Source organism: Teleopsis dalmanni, chromosome X (assembly GCF_002237135.1).
Source record: "Teleopsis dalmanni isolate 2A chromosome X, ASM223713v2, whole genome shotgun sequence".
NCBI classification, from domain to species: Eukaryota; Metazoa; Arthropoda; class Insecta; order Diptera; family Diopsidae; genus Teleopsis; species Teleopsis dalmanni.
The window spans coordinates 47,297,083-47,315,919 of NC_051848.1; the positions used below are offsets into that span (position 1 = coordinate 47,297,083).

General features: G+C 32.3%; 1 protein-coding gene across 3 annotated transcripts in view; it reads right to left on the reverse strand.

Annotated features, from left to right (window-relative positions):
- Positions 1–18,837, reverse strand: part of LOC119687946 (calponin homology domain-containing protein DDB_G0272472) — a 90,602-nt gene that overhangs the window by 6,746 nt on the left and 65,019 nt on the right. For all 3 annotated transcript variants that reach the window (XM_038102509.1, XM_038102510.1, XM_038102508.1), the window contains exons 9-11: positions 12,131–12,276; positions 11,867–11,965; positions 11,452–11,543 (exon numbers count right to left, since the gene is read on the reverse strand). In XM_038102509.1, coding sequence (XP_037958437.1) covers positions 11,452–11,543; positions 11,867–11,965; positions 12,131–12,276 — 337 coding nt within the window. The remainder of the gene's footprint in view (positions 1–11,451; positions 11,544–11,866; positions 11,966–12,130; positions 12,277–18,837) is intronic.

Below are 18,837 nucleotides of genomic sequence, written 5' to 3' on the forward strand. Positions count from 1 at the left end.
TATATATATATATAAATAGTTCTAACAATGGCAAAAAATCAGGTAGTAAAGTTATTTTTTTTTGTACAGATATTTCTAATAAAAATCCGAAAATTGGATGTTTGAATTCAATCTTCATAATAGTTTATTGATAAAATAATAAATAACAATGAAAGAAATAACAGGGATTTAAACAAAACAATACCGATATTTTGATCGGGACGAAAATTGGATCTGAACTGAGAAAATTATATGAATCTATTTCGGTTCCATACAGTTCTGTACAGTATCTGCTTATAGAAGCACATTCCTCTTTAGTTAATTATAATTAATTATAATGTATATAAAATAAATATTTTTATTTATAACTTTCTTTATAAACATAGGTAGATAGCCTTGTATCTAAGAAAGTCCACTTGTGCTCAAATAATGGCCCATTGTGGTACCACAAGAATAGCGTAGGTTCGTATATACACTAAAAGTTCAGTATACGACCAACCTTAAAGTTTAAAATTTTTTTAAATAAGTTTTTTAAATAGAAGTATTTTAATTATAAAAATTTCTTTAAGAGAGAGAAGAAAAGAAGTTTTGATAAATATATTCAATGTATCGTACCAATCAATAAGAATCCAGTATGACACACATATGACAACATTTTTAACAGACCCAAATATAGATGTTTTGTGGAGATTAGCATTCTTCAAACGATATTTCAGGACTTTCTGATAGCTAGTTTTTATGTTATAGTGATTTTAATGGCAGTAGTTATATAAATTTCAAAACGATGGATAAAAAAAATTTAATAAAATATTGATTTTTAATAAATAAAATTGTAGATGATCGTTGAAATCAAGCAGAGGCTTGATAAGTCTCTACACTTAGATATTTAAATAGTATAAACAGAATATTTGAATTCAGAAGTGGTCATAGAAACACCGATAATGCTGACCCAAAATCGGCGGTTGTATCAGAAAACATAAAACAACCCTACAAAATAATTTTGAAAGGCCATTAAGTAAAGTTGCGTGAGATAACTAACATCTTAAAGATATCAAAAGTAATGTGTTTATAACTTTAGAAAGTACTGCTACTAATGATGCAATATTTGGTTCTTTATGATATTTTATACTATGATAATATCAGCTCTGTGAAAGATTTACTTATAGATAAGGTAACCATACTAAAAGTTTGAATATCCCCTTTAATAATACCTGCTGCACTTGTGGAGAAGACGATGAAAGTACCTCCTATCTGCTTAATATTTGCACAGCTTATACACGACGGTGACTCAGTATTTTAGGCGCCTTCTTCTTTGAGGATCTTGATCAACTACAAGACCTTCAAGTGAACAGTAGAAAAATCGATATTTTGACCAAAGCGAAAATCAGAACCAAATCGATATATATTCTTTTAAATTGAAATGAAACATAAAAATCCTCGATCTGATGTCCTGATAAAAACATTAAATAAAAATAAAACAACTATTTTTTTGTCAAACTTCTTTTAACATAACGAAACTCTTCCTTAAATAAACGGCAAAAAAGGCCAAAAAGTGTCAAAACAGTAGCTGAGAAGAAACTAACCAACTAAAGAAGTACAATACAGAAAAAAAATTGAGGTTATCGAATGAAGGGAAAGTAGAAATTTTTTTTTTATCAAACTGCCCTAATTAAATTAAACAAATAAATGGGGTTCCATACTTCTAATGCATTGGTAGCAAAAGGAACGTATTATTAATAATTTTGGCTTTTTGATCGGTTCGTCTATATTGGCTTTATTGACCGACCAACCCCTTCGTTCGCCCCGGCTAGGCACAATAAAAATATTTAATCACACAGAAAGAAACACAGCAATCACAGTTTATTCACTTTTAATTTGTTTGAAGAGGATGAAACAAATAAGCCAAATATAAACATTTTCCAAAGCAATTTATAACCATTGGGTGTTGGAGTTGACGGTGACGTTGACGTTGTAAAGTACATTGTGACCGAAAAGTTTCCGGAAATAAATAAATAAAACGCAAAATTCTTAATCTTCATCAATATTTATTTTATCTCCTTCAAAATATGCTCCATTAGAAGCGATACACAAATGCCAACGTTTCTTCCAATCATCAAAACATTTTTTATAGGCGCTTTCCGGTATGGCTTTGAGTTCCCTCTGCGAATTCTGTTTTACGTCTTCTATGGATTCAAAACGCGTTCCTCTGAGTGGTAATTTGAGGTTGGGAAACAGGAAAAAGTCACACGGTGCAAGATCAGGTGAATACGGTGGCTGTTCGATGGTATTTATTGAATGTTTGGCCTTAAAATCGTTGATAATGTTGAACAAATTGAGGTGAATCGGAACAAGCCGGGCGTTGACACGTCGCATACACAAATTGTCCACCAAAATCAAACGAGCCATCTCACGACCGATGCCTAGCTCTCGTGCTATCTCTCTAACACTCACATGAGGATTTTTGAACACGATTTCCTTTGCCTTTTCAATGTTTTCGTCGGTGGTAGAGGTCGAAGGTCGTCCAGAACGCGGCATGTCTTCGACGGTCGTACGACAGTCCTGAAAGGCTTTGTACCACTCATAAACTTGAGTTTTCGATAAAACTGATTCCCCATAAGCCTTTTGTAGCATTCGCAACGATTCTGCACACGAAATTTCGTTCGAAAAACAAAATTTGATGCAAACTCTTTGTTCAATATTTTTTTCCATTGTTTTTTTCGCAACGCACTACTGAGGTGAACTGGTTTCAACAGCTGCCGTAAACGAACTGTCTGACAGATCGCGCTCATTTTTGGCATAGTAATTAAGGACAGTGCTGCCAAACTACATAAACTTAAAATATCGAAAAATATACAGCGCGCGAATTTTAAATGAGAATTTCCGAAAGCTTTTCGGTCACAATGTATATGACTGATTAAAAAAAAAAAACGACAGCAATGAAAAATTCATTAATACTCGTTTTATTACTACTACAAATCAATCCAATAAACGAGAAAAGTTTTATAAATAACTTAATCATAAAATTATTGACTTTATAGTTACGATACTATACATTAGAATCATATGTTTTTTTCAATAAACCGATAAACTAATAAAAACTATATATCTTTTTTGAATGCAATAGTTAATGAAAGGAAATTAATACTATCATTTAAATTCAGGTCAAGAAATTGTCTCAATCATAAACGAAATCCATAGATATAACAGATATATTCGTAAAAACACTAGAAGTAAAAAAAAATATTGTTGACGACTTTTTTAGACTTGATACGTCTAAAAGTCTCTTATTTGAAAAAGTCTCTTATTTGATAAAGTCTCTTATTTGATAAAGTCTCTTATTTGATAAAGTCTCTTATTTGATAAAGTCTCTTATTGGTGATTATTTGCACAGCTGCATGGTTTCTTAAAAAAATCATATTTAAATATATCACAATCATATCTCACAGACCGTTAATCACTACGAAGACGTAAACCCTTTTTTAGTAAAATTCTAGCAGATGTTCCATAAAGAAATTTACTTCTCACTTGGGATTTACCAACACAACATTGTAACACAACTCCCACCTATGCTTATAGCATGATACTGCTATCAATCGGTGAAACTGTACAAGAATTTACAAAAAAACTTTCAAAAACTATAAAATAACAGTTTAAACTGAGTAATATGTACTGTATTGCCCATTGCATATATATCGTACATAGATGTTTTAAATACACCATACTCAAACTTGAGTGGATCAACATCATAACAGGTATACGGTCACTGTGGGGATTAGCTTTCTTCTTCTTCATTAATGATACAGCTTTCGCACTTATGAAACTCAGAACTTTGTTTATATATTAGTTCGGATTTTGAAAGGATTGGATTGGATTTTGGTAACTAAGTTACCACGTCACTGAATTATTGTGACAAACCCTCTTTAGTTCAATAGGTGCGTAGCAGTTAAAAATGTCATTATATCCTTTGCAGATATGTTGCCTAATTTCGTTATAACTGGAAAAGCAGTTAATAAGTACCGAAGTCTGCGTCTGGCAAAACTATCACAGTAACACAGAATGTGTTCTGTTTCTTCTTCTTCGTGACAAAGTCTGCAGCTATCGTTTCTTATAACGACTCCGGAATGTTCTGTGAGAAATCCTGTGACAAGTCGGATGCTTTTTCTGTTTAGCATTAGTAGCTTCTTAATTCTGGCTTTTGATTGATTCGGCATATTTTCTTTAGCTTGTCTACAAGCAATCACACTATCTCAATAAGTCTGCGCTGCTTTTTCCAGCCATTCATTAATTTTAAGTTTGAAAAAGCTCCAAAAGTAGGGCCGCACTTCGCAGAATGGTTTTTAGCCCAATATAATATGAGGCCGACCCTTTTCTGTCTAATTCATAGGTTTTCTCATTTACCTCAAATCCGTTGTTTCCTGGAATCCATATTAAGTGATACTTGCTTCTTTCAACAAGATCTTTGAGAAGTTAAAAGCATTAAAGTTGAGTTAAAGTCGAGTTGAGCGAATTCTAGCTGTCAGAGAAAATATATAGGTTTTTTCCCGTGGACATAGTGCAATTGCGTGTACTTCATCCTGAAAAACTGAGTCTTCTTGATTCACACTCGCAAATATTTTTTCTTTTCGTTCAACCCCATAGATTCCCGCTCCCACTCCTTTCATCGTTTTGGAACCATGCTTGTACTACAGATGGCAGTCTCCTGCGAATGAAGGTAAGTTCCGTTCCCAGTCATTTCTGTCGGATATGCGTACACGGGACTTTTGGTGGAAGTTAAATTTGTACCACAGATGATAATCTCCAATGAATGAAGGTATGTTCCGTTCCTAGTCATTTCTGTCGGGTATTGGTACATAGAACTTTTGGTGGAAGTTAAATTTGCAGATTGAAGACGATAAAGCCTTTTTATAGGAATTGTAGGAATTGCAAACTTTACATATTTACTAGATGATCTAATTACAAAAAATAATTGCAATAATAAACAATATTCAGATAAAAATGAAAAATTTAACCCATTTTTAATTCGAAATTTAATACAGCTATGAATGAGTTTCACTTAGTCTATTTAAACATTATAATCGCACATTTAATGTAGGTGGTAAGTGGAAGAATAATGAAACTAATAATCTCCCATGCGTACGTACGTATATCGTATCCCACTTGGAAAATACAAATGTGAAGTGTGCAGTTTTTGAGCCGAGCGGTGTCTAATATATTCCGCAGCACAGACAAGATATCTTCATGAAGTGCGTTTAATTGCGAAATCTACAAAACACAAGCTCTTCTCCGTATTTGATGCTGAAAAATTTTCATTTTCTTGAGTCAATATTTGTGTAAATAAATCCAAAACAAAGCAAAACGATACTCTGTGAAACGGAACAAAACCGAGTTGAGTTGTCGAAATGATTAAAACCTAATAAATTTATTTGCATTCGACGATGGAACGAGATTGCACACCAAAACAAACAACAGAACTTCCAGAGCAGTTTTGAAATAATTTGAAGTACGCAAGATGCCAAATACAAATATGCAGTTAACAGGGTGCAGAGCAGATGAATGAACAGTAGAGTAGTAGAATAGTAGAATAGCAGTAGACATCGAAGGGTGGAGGAGTAAAGGAGCATGCTTTGCTTTGCGTACTTTTGTTGAAGCTAAATAAATTCAGGAAAAATTTTGTGGATGCGCACTTATCTATTTGCGGTAATTTAAAGTAAACAACAAAATGAAGTTACAATATTGAAAGGGAAGAAATAACTGAAGCAAAAATTTAATTGGAAAATCGAGAAAAATGAACTTGAAAAAATAACTTAAGTGAATAGATAAATATTTTCAACCAACAATGAATGGCAAGTATGATTAATACATGCTTTCTGAGCAATGTTTGTAAGTCATTCGAATGGCTGCACTGGGCTGTGCTGGGCTGTGCTGGGCTGAGTTGGCCTGAGCTGAGCTGTTGGTTTAAATTTACCACTGATTGAAGGTTATATGAGGAACTAAAATAAAGGGTAACTGAACATAACTATGAGATTAACATGCGTTAAAAAGGATTTGTGTTAATAATGTATTTTTAATAATAACGTTAATTGCAATAGTAGCAATAATTTTAACTACGACTACACCTTGTCCGTCTTCTTTCAGAATCAAAGTAGTAATCTGTATCTAAGATAGCCACCAACGTACGTATAGACTCAAATATGGTAAATCATAAGTAAAGCTTTTGATTTATGCATGCAAATGAACAAATGTCGCATCTATGATTGATGAATAATACGAAAATGTTTATTGTGCAGGAAATTCAGCACAGAACCGATGACTACGACTCGGACGACAACATTTAATAAAATTGTGTTTTTTGGCTTGCATAAATTGCGAGTACTAAGTTCCGAATAACGTACGTTTGCACCGTTTGCACTGTTTGCACAGTTTGCACAGTTTACAGTCTAAATTAGTTTACACAGTCGCCAACAGAAAGCGTAATGCACCTTTCAAAAAATACACAAACAACATTTAAGATAACAAGCAAATACGTCATGAGCAAATATTGACAATCGACAGGAACAGCAACTGCAACAAAAATTGAAACAGGAGCAACAATAGCGGCGGGCGTCGCTGCATGAGACGAATTTACCACAGCAAATAAAACCAGGCGGTAAGTAGACATCAGTTACATGCTCGAGCAATTATTCAATCATTTATGCAATCATTCATTCATTCAATCATTTATTCAGTCAATTATTCAATCGATCTATTATTTAGTTACTCGATAATATTTTTTAAATCAATTCTTATTTTACAAGTATGGTTGTCACAAATTGTAGGCAATTTAGAATTGAATTTTTGTTGAAAAGTTCGGATGGGTAAGTGCCATTTCAGATACTTCCGGTTTGAATTAGTTGGACTATGGAAAAATGCGCCTCAACTATACACTTGTAGACACGTAATTGCAAATCGCAACATAATTTTGACTTTTACCGTATCCATTATCTTTTAATAGATATGCATTTTTTATAGTAAGACAATAGCACCCTTGGATCAAAGGCTTACCCAAAATTCTGCGATATGCTAGGACGTGATATTTCGCAATGTATAATCTATAGATTTTATTGTGAAGAGGGAAGCACCGCTGCTAAGGATGCGTTTTCATTACATACAAAAATAGTTGTACTAAAGTGACTAGTTGTGTTGAACAAATCTTTCGTTTTAGCCTCGCCAATCACAACTTATGTTCAATTTGTTTTAAGAACGACGAGAATAAGGTACATTTTCCGAGTTTTTGCTCCTCTTTAAACAGAAGTAAGACTTATAGTACTTGAATCCAATCTTGCAAGTAGCTTAAATAGTTCTTCAGCTCTTACAAAAGTTCTTATGGAAGTTAGACTTATAATACTTGAGTTACAACTAGCAGTTCCCTAGCTCTTCTAAAAGTTCTGTACAACCTCAAAAGCAACAAATTTATGTAAATGATTGGAATATGATTTACAGCTCAAGGACTGCTTACGGCTCGTATATGTTTTTAATAATGATTTTTTAAACGGGTAAAATCTCAAATAAGGAGTCAATGTATTCCAACTTCAAGATCAAAAAATATGCTGGTGACATAAACGAGTTGCCTTCGTTCGTTATTAATCGTTGAACTGATTAATTTTTTACATTTCAATTTGTTATATATTTTAGAACATAAAAACATATAAATACATTTAATACTTATTAGAATAAAATTTATAAAATAAACCAAACTATATCAGCCATTAAAACCACCTTTTTAATAAGTGGCTGTAAAAAGATACATAGCACTTATACCATGAAGGACCATAGTTCTGTGTCCCATAGATTTTGAAGTTTTGGCTTTTTATACTGGCTTTTTTATATCTTTTTTATCAAGTGGATTGTTTTGCATCTCTTAATTGCAAAAATTTATCAATTAAGCTCAACTTCTTTTTGACTGCTATTCAACAGATATAGTTATACTACATTTAAAGAACTTTCCACGTTGATTAACAATTTTCATTTTTAGTGCAAAACTAAAACAGAATTTAGTGAAGTTTTTAGCACGCATCGTGAACACCATAACCATGGCATCCTTAGATTAAAAGTTTACTATACGTTTTGTATATATTTAACGTTTTGTATTGAGCCTGGTTGCCTGTTATTGAGTTGCAAAATCAGAAACTTCAGATTTTTCTTAAAACGCCACGCCATTCACAAATTAAATATTAAAATATATCAATTGTTTGGATATACATTTTAAAATGTCAACCACAACGGCGGAAGGAGCAGCAATGCCACTTCTAAATATAGTCCTATATACACAGACATGTGAATGTGCGATATATAGTATATATACGCGTATATAGAATATGGTGCCGACGTAGCTCAGAAAGCGATTAAAACGATTGAAGTGTTTGACGTTTGCCTGTTACAAAAGTAAACATTTTGATATTTTACTTAGGAATATCATGGACGAATTCAGTTTGATTCGCGTTTGATTGTATGACGCGTGTAAGTACTTGAGTACATTTTCAACCAACGCAACATTCAAACAAGTCTATATATATTACCAACAATACCAGAATACATATTTAAATATTTGTATCGAATTTTTAAGTATAACAGCAGCTAATATCAAACCGATTCACCGCAACGACAGGCGCAAACATACGTGAAAGTCGAAATGGAGCAAATTTTATATTAGTTTCACGAGGCACGAATCTCTAAATATTTACCTTCCTAGAACAGATACATATATGCTAATAAATAATATCATGACAGTTACATTCAAAAGTGATATCATATATGCATGGGTTTGAATTTGTTTAGGCAAAATGATAGAATGGCAAACTGTATTTATTATTCAACGAATTATAGAAGCACATCCATGGGATGATATCTTAAAAATTTAAGATATCATCGTTGTCTTTAACAACGATTGAGTCCTATTTAATTAATGTGGAAATTACGTTGCAAACTATATAGACTGTGTAGAATATTTTGTGCCCATAGATGATTTACGCGGAACGTTAACTTGAATAAAGGATTAACCATTTTATGGTTGTGAAAGAAAATGTATATCAAATAAACTTGTGTTCGAAGTTTTAAATATAATAAATATATCGTTGAAATGTTCTTCGCAATACATCTTATAGTACTATGCCCTTTTGGGGTAATTTTCGATGACTTGTTGGCTCATAGAATAATCGACAAGTCATATAAAATGGCCATAAATATGATTTTTTCGTCATTTCACAACAAAAAGTCCAGTGATGACAAAACACATGATCTTTATAGACAGGTTTCTAATTCACAGCACCAAAACATGAGCCATGTGGTTTCTAGACAAAGATCTACGCCCTAGAGCTATCCGTTAGAGAATGTATACGTAGGAGCACTTGCAACACTAACAATTGTATCCACTCACACAGTCAAACAGCTCTGAAATCACTAATGAAATTCACATTCCAATCGAAGTTAGTTTGGGAGTGTTTCAATACTCTCAACATCCTAGCGACAAGGAATTCTGTGACTCTGCTATGGATACTGGGAAATGAGAGTCACGAAGGCAATGAAAGAACGAATGTTATAGTCAAAAATAGAGCAATAACACCTATCATATACCCAAAACCCTTTTGCGGAGTTAACAAGAGCTTCAAACTTAACTGATTTGTGGAGAGCCCAAAAAGGTATGCGGCAGTCAAAAAGTGTTAGTATCTCTGAACATATAAAGGCTGAAGCTAATCTAAACTTAAGAAGAAAAGACATCAAACTCAACACTGAACTACTAACAGATCACTGTAGATTACGATAAAACCTAAAAAAGATTGGTTTGGCAGACGATTTCTATCGACTCTGCCAAGAGCAACAGGTAACAGCTTAATACGTTCTATGCGCCTACCTAGTCGTGGCAAAACGCAGACTTGACTATCTAGGCAGTGGTATTTTGTGCCCTAAACACTTAGTTAAAATACTGTCACACCTGTCAGGAAATTCTTTAGAAGTTTAGAATTGGACTAGTTGAGCGATAATTCCGTATTCCTGATTCTTGTTGCCTGATATTTACTTTTGGTAAATCCTGATTTTGGTATAACATAAAATGTATACACATATAGCGTATTATATAGTAATCTAAGTGTCCCATAATTTTTATGGGGTATTTTAGGCATAATTTTAGGGAGGGATATTCTTTCATACTCATATTTGTTAATTTATACCTTCAGTTACCTGCAAACTGGAGCTTTGTCACTGAGATGGTTCTATAACCAAATACATAATTATCTATCTATCACCACTGTGTATTGCCTAATGGCAGTATCTAGACACGGTTAAGGTTAGTTACCAAGGAAAGGCCAAGACAAAATATACTGAGCCCTACACACTGTAATCTATCTCATAGCATAGTTTACTCCCATTCGCAAACTGATAGAAATAGTTGAAATATAAAAACAAAAATTAAAATAAAATAAAAAATACAGATATTTTAACTATAAATGTGACTGAAAGAATTATAATTAAGAATACAGTCAAATCTCCTTTCATTATATTGAAAATTATATTGAGAATTTTTATTCGTGGATGACATATAATTCATATGAGACCCAACTTAATAAGAAAATATAGTTATGACACAATTTTGTATGAAACTTTTAAAAGATTTATGATAGTTATGATAGAGAACGTAATAGATATATATAAAATTATAACAAATCAGTTAAGAGAGCAGTACTCTATATGTCAACTATTTAAATTAAATTTATTTGAATTTTCCTTAAAAAAAAACTAAAAACAGTTGATCTCAAATAAAGAATTGGGATTATGCCACTATAACTGAACAATTTTAAATAATCTTCTGCCATAACAACCGAAATTGTTTATTCAGAAACTTTTTTTGACCTGGTATGTGTATAAATAAACCATCAACCTTAGCCAGCAAACCAAACAAAACCGAACCAACCGAAAATTCAAAATCCATCCACAATCTTTGCTTTGCTCTCTTAAAGTTTTTCAAACGTGAAATCGTTACGAAATTAAAAACAAAAAATTCAAAGCAAACACAGTACCAACAGTATTAGTAAAAAAAAACCGTACAGCTCTGAGCTCTGTGCGATACGCCAGAAGTTTTTTCTTCGAGTTCAAACTTTTCAAGGAGTCATTTCCGCAAATGCAAAATATTTCTTTGCTTTGGACAGGCGTACAAAAAGAATATTTGAGAGGATGCATGAGTTTAATGGTATCCAGAGGAAAGCAATTGAACTGTCATTGAAACATTTATAGAAATTTAAAGTTCTGTAACTGCTTCAATTTTTCTTGAAGTGTTTTTTTCTCATCATCTATTCAATGGGGAATAAAAACCCTGTTTTATAAGGAAAGGCAGAAAGTATGGTGACAACTTCAAATGGAAGAAATATATATAATCAAAAACAATAATAAATGTATTCAATGAGAGTTTTATATATTTTTATTAATCAATATTTAATTACTCACCTGATATGTTGCTGGATCTAATACTGCTAAAGATATAAACAAATTGAAGGAAGTTGCAGCAAGAGAAATCATCTTCACTGTTACATCATCACCTGCAAATGGACAACATATGTATTTTTAAATAACAAAATAATTTATAATAAAAACTGTTTTTCTATTTTATTATAACTGAAATGCCGTAATAAAACACTTAAACAACAACGCTGAGAGTGAGGAATTCAGATAAAGCGGAAATTGACTTAATTTCCTTTCCTTCCGAAAACTCACGTCTATGCATTGTTTTGAAAGTAAACCGTCCGTAAAATGCACTTTAGGCTTGATTATCGAAGAAGTTATAAAATGTGCCACTGAGTAATCAAATTAGCGAGTCGGTTCAATCATAAATACCAGGTTAAAAACAGACGCACACACTTACCAGCAGTTGCAATATTAACGTAAAGGCAGGAAATAGCACCAAATATTTGAGTTGATTTTATCGTTTGCAGGAATCTAGACGCGTCGTACGATCCTGAAACTACAATAAAAAAAAGGATTTCAATGACCGCGCAGTAAGATTTTTTTAAAGCAAAATTTGTAAACTAAAATAAAAGAAAATTAATCGAAATGTGTGAAACACCATTGAGACCAATTTAGGTACAAATTGTTGTTTTATCTTTGCTGTAATTCATTGATTACTCACCATTTGGGCATATATCCACGAACCTCGTTAATAATCCAACTGTGGCTAAGGTTGAGAGCATAAGGTTTGCATCTTCGCTAATGGGACCTTGGATGGAAAGGCAATGTTGCGAAAGGACATCAATGAGTCCAATCATCACAGCATAACTGAAAGTATTTAAAAAACAAATGCGTTAAAATTTATTTATTATTATATATGATATGTATATGAATTATTTTACAAGTTAATACTTTTTTTAACGAACAGGGAAAATCTTATGACTATAAAAACGCTTATTTATACTAATTACCATGGCCATGATGAGGGCCATGATGTTTTTTTATTTCTTTTTATATTTTTTTTATTTTTTTCTTATTTTTTTGTATTTTTTTTTTTATTATTGCCACTTTCCCCACTCTCTACAACATTTATTCCAATGTTAGGTCCCTCGATTCTGGCGTTATATGCTGACGATACGTGTATGCTATACTCAGATAAATATGCTCTCAACATAACGAACACACTTCAAGAGCATATAAATCTTATCTAGAGTATTTTCAGAAATGGAAAATTAAAATCAATAATGAAAAAACTAAGGCTCTGTTTATAACGCGTAAGTGGAGACAGAATCCGTCGAGAGTGAGAGTGGGTGATATGGTGATAAACTGGGAGGATAGCGTTGAATATCTCGGCATCACGTTGGACAAACGATTCACATGGCTTAAACATGTTCAACTGAAAAGAATTAGCTGCGCCAAAATTCTTCATTACCTCCAACCGCTATTTAGAAATGAAAACCTCAATGCTAAGAACAGGAAACTGATATATAACCAAATAATTTGTCTGTCACTTCTATATGGTTGTGTAGCGTTTAGCAAAGCTTCAAACACTACTACTCACCAGTTAGAAGTTGCACAAAGCCAGGCTCTGAGAAGACTTTTCAAAGTTCCTTGGTACATTAGGACGAATGACATCCTTAGGGACCTCAAGATTGATCCCATCAAAAATACATAAAGGATAGAGCCCTGAAATTATTTGCGAAATCTGACAGACTTACTAACACCGCGTTATCAAATCTCAGAATGGTTACAGGCTCCTCGGGGAGGTATGCAGATCTGAGGTCAATTATTGCCTAGTCTGATGAAGTGATAAACAATAATCCAGTCAAGGCGCAAAGAGGGGTTTTGAAGAAACCTCGCAGTTAATAGAGAGTAAAAGTGCTCAGGTGCACTGACTCAACTTGCCTCAACATAATAAATAGAATTATATTTTACAATATTTATTTAAAATCAAATACAGCACGGAAGTTACAGTAAAGTAAAATAATTAGAAATTAGTGTTTGGGATTTTAATTTTTTTTTCTTGTTTTCAGTAAAAAGGGATTCCAATTTATTTCAAGTCTTATAGTGATTATCAGTTAAAGTGAGTATCATTCGTTTGTAAATAAAAATTCAGAATTCTGAATGAGTCTTGTCTGCATGAATGAATCGCAACTGAATGAATCGCATCCAATAATTCAGACTTATATATAATGCTTAATAATATCGTCATCTGTAGGAAAGCTTGATATACAAATTTCATTGTCAAGCCTAATACAATCGTTAAGAGAGAAGCATTGGAAGTTATTTTATTTACTTTAAACCACGCTGCCAGCGACTGACATTTGAACAAAGAAGCAACTTAAGAAAGAAAAAATTCAACATTTGGTTGGGAAAAAGGAACTTCCCATAACAGCAAAATGCATTTATACTTAAAACAAAAATTCGACTTATAGAATGCACTTTCCCATATTTCTATCGGCACGTAACAAAATTTGTGACCGAGTTATAGAGAAATTCGAGTTATAGAAGTTCGAGTTATGGAAGCAGAATTGTATGTAATATGTTCTCTAAAACCTTAGTGCACTGTTTTTGGTTCGAGTTATAGAAAATTCGAGTTATAGAAGTTCGAGTTATAGAAGTTCGAGTTATAGAAGTTCGAGTTATGGAAGCAGAATTGTATGTAATTTGTTCTATAAAACCTTAGTGCACTGTTTTTGGTTCGAGTTATAGAAAATTCGAGTTATAGAAGTTCAAGTTATGGAAGTTTGACTGTATCTAGTACTATTTTGATAAAAATTGTTTACAGCATATAAAATTTTGCAGATACTAGATATCCTATATAGAATAACCCATATCTCAGAACACAAACCAACTACGAATTGTATTTTTTTTTTTCATTTGCTCAAATAAAGATTAAAATTCCAATAAACATTACAATAATTAGCCTGATATATTGATTTGTGTATTAGTCTATGAAACAAATTTAAATTTGAACTGTGGAAAGCTTCCGTTTAAGCAGTGAGAATTAGAAAAAACGAACATGATTTTCAGAAATAAATTTCAATGTATTATTTATAATTCCTTTTTTTTTGTTGAGATACGAGAAACGCAACACTTGCTTCAACTATTATGGGCAAAGGATAAGGATAGGAAGTGCGACGTAATTCGGCAAGGGTGGCTAAATGCAACTTTACACGCAATCATAAGCACTTACAACAAACACAGTTCGTCGAGGACGTATTTTTAAGCAGCGTGTGTATTTGACACTTGATAAAATATTTGTCCTCTAGGCATCCTTGTTATCCTTTTTGCTTAAGTGAATAAGGAGCAGGAAAAAAATATAACAAAATAGTAGTGGATAACTAAGCACACAGAGTAAACGGAAAATATGTGAGAAAAAAAAACAAAAAAATCAAAAAAAAAAAAAAAAAATTAAAGAAAAATCCTGTAACAAACACAAAATCCTGTAGGACACACACACATACACACATAAGCAAACATGTACTTGCACAATCATCAACACCACATCGACACATCAAAATAAGGAATATTTAGCGAACGTGTTTTTACAGCTAACAAAGATGGTAATTTTATTTGATTTTAAGTTCCATATTCTCTTATTTTCTTCCTGTGAACAAATTTTCAACCAGGAATTTTTTTCTTCGGTTTACTTGGCTAAGAATTTCTGCCACTGTTATTTTAGTAAAAATGCTCAGTTTTATTTATTTATTTTTCTGTACCATTGTACATGATAACGTTTGTGTACGTTGGCAATATTAAGCAGAGGACAATTTAGTGAAGCTTCTTCTAAACACAACATCTGACAGTTTAGTCTGGGTTCACCATGAGAAACGTCACCGTCAACTTCAACATGGACGAGCAGCAAAGTTTTGTTTATAAAATTTTTAGCCACTTGACACACACGCGAAGGCTCTCACATACAGCATATAAACATAGCATCTAACGCCAAAATGGCAGGACACAGACACAGTGTCCTGTGCCAAGAGCAAGTTCCAGAGAACATAATGTAAACATTGAAAAAAAAGGATACGTTATCATTTTGCGTCATTTAATATTTTGTTAGTTTAAAAAAAAATTGTTAAGAACATTTTTGTGGTGATGATGAGTTTGTTCACTTTGTTCACTTTTTTCAATTATTTCTTTTATTTGACCAGTCATCAAATAATGTCATGAACCTACGTTCAGTTCAAGAGGATCAAATAAATATAAGTGAGCCACATAAGTGAGACACATATAAAATAAATTTGTTGCCATATTTTAAGACCATCAAGATAACTACGTGTATATGTACCGATACCGAAGAAATACAGTAAGTTAAGCATTAGTTAAGCCTTAGAAATTTATTGAGTATGTTTACTTATAACAACTTTTGTTGGCACTCCGTCATTGCCACTACCCCAAACCCAAACCCAAACCCAAACACTACCACTTTTCGTGCCTTTGAATCACATTAATGGGAGCACACATTCATCCATTCACACATTCAGACATTTAGACATTCACCCATTCACCCATTCAGATATTCAGAAAAACTTCGGTTTTAGCAATGAACGCTTTAATATTTTATACACTTTTGACCACTTCTATGTGTCAAAAAGGGTCACAACACGAATTTTGTAGCAGTAAATCTGCTAGAGAACGTACTAAATGTGCTGGGTGTGTTGGATGTGCTGGATATGCTGGATATGCTGGATGTGTTGAAAGTGTAAATCATTTTCTTACTTTTGATTTTTCTTGCTTGCTATTGTAATATTCTTTTTCTTCTTATTATTTGTTTTATTATTTTATTTACTGTCATTCCCAATCAATCAATCACTTAAATTATATACAAAGATAAACTAACAAATTCACTCTGACTCACACAAACAAAATCAGATTCACTGTATGATTTGCTTTTGTTGGAATGCATTAGTGTGAATATGAAAAGCTCAATATTTACCCACAATTACCCTAATTCGAAATCGGCTCATGAAACTCCTTTTATATAATTTGTGATTTTGCGGTAATTGATGATGATTTGTCTTTCATTTGTTATGATAAATCACATATAGATAATGTTTATTTTGATGTTTTTAGTGTGGAAATCATCGTTATTAATTGAAGGAACAACCACCATAAACACGCTTATTTAAATTTTTTTTTAGTTAATTTTATTCTAATAACATTTTTTATTCTTAACAAAATCGAAGCCAATATAATAAATAGATTAATATAAACACATATAGTGCACATAGGCTTAATATAGTATTAAACCTATTATTATTATTATATAGTATATATAGTGTACAGTAAAGTAACGTCACCAATCTTAAAATGTCAATCGTTTAATTACTATGATTATTCAACAAAAACAATGAACTGAAATTTAAAGAACTTAAGTATATAGTATGTAGATCAATATGTAACTATCGATATCGATAACTATGGTTTGACAACTTAGAATGTAAAATTGTGTTGCCATTTCTTTTCATTAAGGTTTAGGCTTAAGCTCAGTAAGGTCTCATTATGAATCGTTTAACGCTAAAACAACGCTTACAAACTATGAATATTTACTTTGAAAAAATTAAATCTGTTTGCAAAGTCTATATAGTACTTCGTCGAAGAATTATATTTATTGATGAACCTCATTTCTGGTTAAATGGCTACGCCAATAACCAAAATTGTTATATATGAAGTGTAGATAATCTTTAAGTCGTTAACGAATACCATTACATCCATTAAAATTTACTATTTGGTGCGTTGGCGGTATAATCGTTCCTTATTTATTTTGAAATGAGGAAAGAGCTAGGAGCTGCCGTTACGGTGTTACGGTGAAGAGCGAGCACTATCGCGCCATACTGACTAAATATTTATTTCCGAAAATTAATCAGTTAAACATTACCAAATCAGACATTTGGTTCCAACAAGATTGCGCAACTTACCATACGGTGCGCTTAATAATCAATTTATTGCGAAATCAATTTGGTAACTGAAAAAAACTTTATTTCGAGAAATGATCCCGTTAACTAGCCAACTGACGTCCTCATTAGTGCGATTTAACGCCACTTGATCATTTTTTATAGGGCTATATCGCAACTCTTGAAGCATTGGAAGCCAATGTGGTGATGTTCAGACTACCATTGACGCAATACAGCCACATTTATTGCAAATATAAGTTAAAATTGGACTGATCATATGGCCCATGTAACTTGTAACGTTCTTCTTTTTGAAACCGAGTTGAGTTATATATAATGTCCTGAAAGTTCTATCTTATAAGCTCATAATATTACAAGCCAGTTAACACTACATTTTTATGAACGTTCTGTTATTTGAACCCGAGTTGAGTTATATACATATAATGTCTTACAAGATCCGTCTCATGACAAAAGTATTTAAACATTAAATTGCATTTTTAAGTCTTAGATTTAAATAATTTATTTATTTTACTTCCTACACATTTACTTCCTACATTTTAAATTACTTCCTACACATAATTCTTAAAATAACAGCCTAAGGTATTTTTTTAGTATTACAGACCTTACAAACTGTTGAACACCTTTAATATAGTGAACTATCTTTCTCTAATAAACTGTTTAATTATAATTTAAAAATTTAATACATCCTACAGTGTATTAAATCAAATTCATAAAAAAATAAATAATAATAGTGAAACCTCAACACATAAGTTTTTATAAATATGCTGCATTGCCGTAATAATCCGTAGGATCTTTTTTGGAGAGATTCAGATTCAAATACTTTGGAATAACAAGTATGTTTCCACTTGTGCGTTTGTCGTGAGCACTTCTCATACTTTTACCATTGAAGAACATACTCGAAAAAGGTATCAAAATCCGAACTGCTTGATGTGCAGTAAAAGCTTTACGCTGAGGGTTGCTTCCAGAGAACAATATATGGAGGGTAAGTAAAGCTGCAAATGGCACAAAAAGCAGAGCAATGACGGCAGTATCGAACACGATATTCGGAAAAAAGTACTTCGATGATTTACAGTAGTACGTTTGTTTCAGTTTTTTTTTTATTTATTTTGTTTACTTTTGTAGGTTTTATTATATTTTCTCTTTTCATTTCTTTTTACGTATTGTATATATGCTATTAAGTTTTTGTTGTTATTTTTGACAAATGAAAATCTGACTTGAAAAATAAGATTAAATGCGGAATCGCTCACAGAAACGTGTGCAATCCTTGCTGTATGCGAATTATTTTTTTTGGATTCGGTTTTTATATAAGCGACAATTGCTGGCACGTTCCATGAATATAAACCCAATTAGCATTTTTAACGATTTAATTTAAGGACTTAAGTGAATTGTGCGTGCCGATACATATTTATTAGATTGAAAACTTTGGACCAAAAACCCCTTACTTTACTTTATAACGGGTAAGTAAGACCAA